Source organism: Opisthorchis viverrini (genome assembly GCF_000715545.1).
Source record: "Opisthorchis viverrini unplaced genomic scaffold opera_v5_85, whole genome shotgun sequence".
In the NCBI taxonomy this organism is placed as follows: Eukaryota; Metazoa; Platyhelminthes; class Trematoda; order Opisthorchiida; family Opisthorchiidae; genus Opisthorchis; species Opisthorchis viverrini.
The window spans coordinates 964,591-971,009 of record NW_008751740.1 but is presented as its reverse complement, the minus strand read 5'-3'; the positions used below and the strand labels follow the sequence as shown (position 1 = coordinate 971,009).

General features: G+C 45.4%; 1 protein-coding gene across 1 annotated transcript in view; it reads left to right on the top strand.

Annotated features, from left to right (window-relative positions):
• T265_04840 (hypothetical protein) overlaps window positions 1-6,419 on the top strand; it is a gene marked incomplete at both ends in the record, with an annotated part of 74,569 nt that overhangs the window by 26,490 nt on the left and 41,660 nt on the right. Inside the window, 5 exons of the mRNA XM_009169686.1 lie at window positions 719-940; window positions 1,055-1,364; window positions 3,586-3,917; window positions 4,002-4,176; window positions 5,035-5,260. Of these exons, the coding sequence (XP_009167950.1) occupies window positions 719-940; window positions 1,055-1,364; window positions 3,586-3,917; window positions 4,002-4,176; window positions 5,035-5,260 (1,265 nt within the window). The remainder of the gene's footprint in view (window positions 1-718; window positions 941-1,054; window positions 1,365-3,585; window positions 3,918-4,001; window positions 4,177-5,034; window positions 5,261-6,419) is intronic.

Below are 6,419 nucleotides of genomic sequence, written 5' to 3'. Positions count from 1 at the left end.
GCCAATGATGGTCTTTTGTCAAGGCTGCCCCCTTCGCTCTCTCTCTCTCTCTCTCACTCCGTGCCACACTACTGGAACAGAATTATTTGATATCGATGGATTCACTGAGCCATCACCTGCAGTGAAGTACGACTCATCAAAAGGGTAGAGTATACGATGCTGGGAAGTCAACTATTGGCACTGGTACTTTTGCGTTTCATAGCGTGCAATAATCGTCATTGTCGTTATGGGACTGGGCAAACAATTGATATAACCTGTTACCTGCGAGCTTTTTGTTGCCATTTATGGGCCCATTTGTGCCACCGGTGACGAAAGCGACAGCATCTCAATCCGTTTTCACATCCGGACAGCTGTAGTGACTGATGTGGACCGTGAAATGAAAAAAAACTCAACGAAAGTTGGTGTTACCGTTCCAACAGAACCTGCACGTCAGGTGACGGAACTCGATCATAGAAACACAGTTGGTAGTGATTCAAGGACACAGTGAGAGGCTCAAAGAAAAGGTGATTTTTCATTAAACACGTTCGAACTTTTCCTAATTTTATCCAACGCATCCAACGTCCTTCTGAGTGTTCAAGGTCACAGTTGTAACCCCGTCACTTTAGTTCAAATTGTCTTGTCAATACACGATCACCGTAAGTCTAACACTGCTGTAATTGGAATATTCTTGTTTTGACGTCCTGTTAATTTCAAGCACGTGCTCTTCATTGTTCTCTAGTCCCGACAAACAAACTCAAGACCCTCCCTTTCTCGCGAAGCATCTTTTGAGGAGCAACAACTCCAGCGGGAACTGGATGCCTCTAGGGAAAGGGAAACGGACCTGTCAGAACAACTGCGTTTCGCAGAGGAAGAAGTCAGAAAAATGAAACGGCGTGTTAAAGAATCACAAGTTGAGAATGAATTGCTTTCGAAGAAGCTGGAGCGACTTTACACTACTCAGGTGGGACATTCGATAGTTTACGCGAGGTCTTTATGAGTTCCTTGTGTGTATTTTGTTACGAACACAGGTTAGTTAATTTAATGTGGTTTTTACACCTCCCTACCTGAATCATAGCCAAAGGATCCCTTCCAGTTCGGTCAGACGGTTCGTTCAGCCTCTGCTGGAGCTCAGCCACGAACCCCCAGCGAATCATCTCAGACACCTGACAATACCGCTGGAGATGGTTCAGTTGGAAACGGGATGAAATCATCACCAGGCCAAATGGAAACAGAGTTAACGGCTACCCGGCGACAGTTGAACTTGGTTGAAGAAGAAAACCTGGGATTACGGCGCAAAATTCTCGCTTATGAACGCGACCTAACAGCAGCCCAGGGGAGGTTACAGCGCACAGGACCTAGCCGTATTACTGGGTCCCCACAGTTAGGTGAGTTCTAGGCTTCTCTACCTTGTTCAATAATTCCAGAATGTGGGTTATCACCTTGTGGCCCTTAATTTGTAATTTGAGCTTGAGTGAGCAGCTTTACTTGCTAAATAGACACGAATCCCATCAAAAAACAAAAGCGACAATTGTCATTCATTTGGGACTAGAAGACTTGAGGTCAATTGGTCACAGTGAATAAAATTCTTTTCCACCATGAGTTTATGGTCAATGAAGAGCCACTATCGGCTGACCAGATTAGGTGTTGTTCGAGTGCTCCTTAATCGTCAATTCTTTTGTCATCATTAGGCCCTACCCCTCAAAGGACAACTGACAGTTTTCCAACCACGTGGGCCACAAACCACTAATGCCACTAATGTCTGACGGTGGCGACAGTTCTCTAGGACGGCTTTCCATCAGATCATCAACAGGCTGTCAGCCTGTTTGTTCGAAGCGAATGGTATCGACAAACAATGTGCTTAGATAAAAAAGTGTATAATGGATGGGTTTTACGTCTTCGTAAGTTGGACCAGGTTACTTTTTCACCTGAATTTGACCACATAAATAGGGGGGCACGGTAATTTGACCATACCAAGTTCAGTCAGACTGCGAAATGCAGGTATCAGACCACACTGCCAAACATCCAGCACCCTGGATAGTCTACATATTACTCAGTCTGAGCATAGCCCTACTCATAATTTCTAGTGTATTGTTTGGTTCCGTATTGTATCTATCTCACCTGCCAAGACAGACGAAGGAGATAGACGGACAGAACGTCTTTACCTCGTCGGTAATTGCTCTGGACACTCTTCAACGACGAACCCGAACACGGCGTGATGTTCAGGTGGAAGACACCTGTTGCGGAAACGGGTCTTGTGTCCACCTACGCAATCGACTTTATAGATTTGAACTGGAATTCTATATGTTCAAGAGACAGGCAGGAAGTAAGTGTGTGTGCTTCTGTCGTGCCTGGGTTGTTAATCGATTGCTAGTAGTTTAAGGAGATTTTGGAATTTCCAATAAATGATTCGTCCTATAATGACGGCAATCTATGCTGAAAAGCCAGGAAGCTCGGTACAGTTGTTTCATCTTTATTGGGTATCATCAATCGTGCGCCTCTCAGGCAAATCCAAGCAGTTTCAAACCTACGATCTCTCCTCTGGCATTTGAGCAGATGTAATTCGGTCATGGGCGGTTCACCAGCTGTGTGGTTAACTCACACTTGAACAGGACATCGCGTCACTCCCGCTTTAGTAACAGAGGTCACATCTCGTGATCACGTGTTAGCTGGCTCCTCAAGTGCGAATCCTCAGACGGAAGGTGGGCTCGTCAAGTGAACCCTTTTTCCTTTCGGCCCACTTACATTTTGCCGGTGGAGAGAAGAGGTTTGGGGATTTTCCGTGATGAAAGCAGCTTGTGCTAAAAACCAATATTCGGAGTAATCAGCGTGTGCATCCCACGCAGAGGAGCGAGAAGAGTCAGTTGTTATAGCGCACATTTACTAACTGGAATGTACATGGATCCAACCCAACCTCTGAATCTCGACTTTCCTTGTCCAGGCTTGGACAACCTGGCAGTATCCCAGACCTCGTGCTTCCTTCGGGTGGCATGGCAGTTAAGACAGCGAAATGGTGTTACGTCTGAACGATTTTTTTCACAAGGCTCGGTATGCATTCAGGATTCCTTTGTAAAGTGCAGCTTGCCGTAACCGCATTTGTTGTTTACTCATCGACAACTTACACTGATTGTTAGGCTGATACGCTCAACCTCTTCCAATAGTTCCACGGACTCGTGTGTAATATCCCACCCAACGGGCTCCACAAGCAACATCAACCAATGTGACCAAACCCTCCGCACAGATGGTTGTGGCCGATTTGGTGCTACGGCTGAACGATTTTTTTCACAAGGCTCGGTATACATTGAGGACTCCTTTGTAAAGTTCGACTTGCATTAACCGCATTTGTTGCCTACCCATCGACAAATTACGCTGATTGTTGGACTGATACGCTCAACCTCTCCCAATAATTCCACGGACTCGTGTGTAATATCCCACCCAACGGGCTCCACAAGCAACATCAACCAATGTGACCAAACCCTCCGCACAGATGGTTGTGGCCGATTCGATACCGGTTTTAATTCGCCGATCGGGTAGTGTGGTTGAGTGGTCGGAAAAGTATAACAAGAGTTACTTTATTGAATACTTCATTTTCGCCTTGAAAATTTACAGATTCACAGGAACTAGACAGTTTGCGGAATCAACTTAACTTGATTCAAGATCATCTCGCACGTATGGAACACGAAAGAGATCGGCTAGAAAGCGAAAACCAAAGGCTCAGATGCACAGAAGGAGACAGCCGACGTTCTACTGTGGACAGCAGTGCTGGAATGGAAGCTTTGGTACGAGAGAATGAAGCGATTAAGAGCAAGCTGAAGGAAGGAGACAGGCGACTACGTCACCTTGCACGTGAAGTTGCTCTCATTGGATCAATCGAACGGGACCATGAGTGGATAGAAAAATACAATGATGCGAGAGAAACCATAAAAGAACAGGAAATACAGGTTGGTTTTTCCAAATTTCAGGTTGTTCTCATAATCCAGTTACAAACAGAATCCTAAATTGGTGCATTTTCGTGCTACCTATAGCTTTCTCGATCGAAGAAACGTGTGGCCGAATTGCAAGATGAAAACGCACGTTTACGCGCCGATGAACGAAAAGTAGAACAACGCTCACGGAGGGCGCAAGAGAAGGGTAGTTCCACTCCACACATGAGTCGAGAAGCACTGGCTCACGAGATCAAATCTTTAGAAGAAGAGCTGGGTATGTTGTAGCTCGGTCGAGGCAAGCTAAACACTAGTTTTTCTTACATATCAGCTGCTGCTCTCCAGCTTACGTACGGGTGGTTTTCGACCTCGGTCATTTCTTCTCACAGTTTTGCAGCTTATATTTTTGCGGAAACGCAAACTGCCTTCTCAAGACATCACGTGTAAACCGTCCTAGTTTCGCTCATTAGAATCGCAAAGTGGAACTACATGTATATATATAATAATGGCTACTGAATGTAAATATTCTGTTACTCTTTGGCATACCTTCACTGGAGAGAAGTATGCCATACGCACATGAAGAAACCATCAGTTGGAGACTTGTACCTTGTTCTATCTATCTCGTTAGATGAAAAAACCTGCCCCGTCTGTATCCGAAGAAGTAAAGCGAACAACAACCGCTACGGAATAGCGATCGGTTCATTTAATATACAACCCGTGGTTCTAGAAGGGTACCCAAAATAGCGTCAGTTTAACATCGACCTCATTCTGAAGAAAAGGATTAAACTGGATGGCAAAGCGACCGAGTACTAGCCTACCACAATCATTCCAAGTTGCCTACGCCTCGAGACATCATCCAGAAAACCTGGATGAAAAACGATAAAAACAACACCGTTGACTAAATGTTACATCGGATCCTGTTTTGAAAAGGTTCACTGGTACTTAGGTACATGTAAAATAGCAGAATGTCTCCTTCGTGTACCTGCCGAGAGCCCACAGTAATCACCTGGTTTGTATACATAAGTTCTTTTGATTACAAACCTCTCTACATGGTCTTTATCACAACGGTAATCTAGTACTCTCTCATCTTCTCGTTTCTGCAAACGTCCCTGTGACCGAATGGCATTCTATTCAGACGAGGTGACAGCCGACTTGACTGCCGCCCGAGAACAGGCCTGCACGGCCCAACTACGCGTGACCTACCTCGAAGACAATAATAATGAACTACGTGCCGAGGCAGAACGACGAGAACGTGAACTGGTTTCCTACATCTTCCACTTGGAGAACAAGAATCAAGTCCTGACAAACCTGTTGAACATTCTCCAAGATCGATCCGATGGGCTACAAAATGAATTGGATCGGTAAGTCCTGAACATCTTGATCTCGATCAGAGTGAGTTCCTACTGAATGCTTGTCGGCACAGCCGTCGAGCGGAGACACTGTGTACGGTGACGATAATCGCCCAGCAGACACATTGCTCACCCGTGATTTTCGCCTGTTCAGACGTGAAAATTCAGTGCTCTGGTGAAGTGCGCGGAGTTTCTACTCCACTAGGGCCAAGGATGTGCATCGCTACTAAGCTCTAGTAAGGGCAGAAATGGAGTACAGTGTTCCTCCCCTTTGGTGTGAACTCACCAGAATGATTGTCCCAAGACAGGTGGACAAGTGTTCCAACAGCATTGACATGAACGTGAATTGTACCAGTCCCGAAACCGGTGTCGGGTCTGGCACACAATTCATAAACGGGATAGAAACACTGTCCATGTGTGAGTCAATCACACTACTGGTCTACTACTGGTCACTTACTGATATAGTAAGTGCACTGTTAGTAACCGAGTTGGAATCTCCCTTTAGGTTCGCGTAGTACACACTGTTGACGGGTGGCAACAGTGATAGCGATGCTTTTAGGCACAGGTTACCCTCAAAGTGGGAAATACACTGTCGGCAAAAGTCGTTTCTGAACTCAATCATGGTGGTTAATTTACATTTCACAATCAGCCTGTTGCACATTCCATCTTCGAAAGCTGAAAGAGGTCTGCAGTGTGCGAAGGCATTGAAGCTTTCCTTTAAAACGTTGATTCAGTGAAAAGTTATATCTAGGTGTGGCAAGTTATGAACGCGAGATGTTCTCCGTGTTTTCTCTGGATGTCAAAAAAGAGGAGAACCGACTTTGTATGGGACCCGATGGGGTTGAAGCTACATAGGAGGAGGTGATGCCCTGTTGAGGATATAAATCCTTCATCCAAAGGCTGCCTTCTAGTATAAATCAGATATTTCAAAGAGTTGGACACAGACATGGTCAAACACGAATCACAAACTAAGCAACCAGTACAGCGAATTAAGGGAAAACTTGTATATCTTTGTAATGTACTGCTCAAAATGTTGCTGAAAATCCGTGGACAGCCCACGACCGGTTTTGCCTTTCTTGGGGCTCATCAGGTAGGCGCGGTCCCCGGGTTTCCGTCAACCTTATATTCTACTTGAAACCAAATTGCACGAAATTAGCGAATATACACTCAT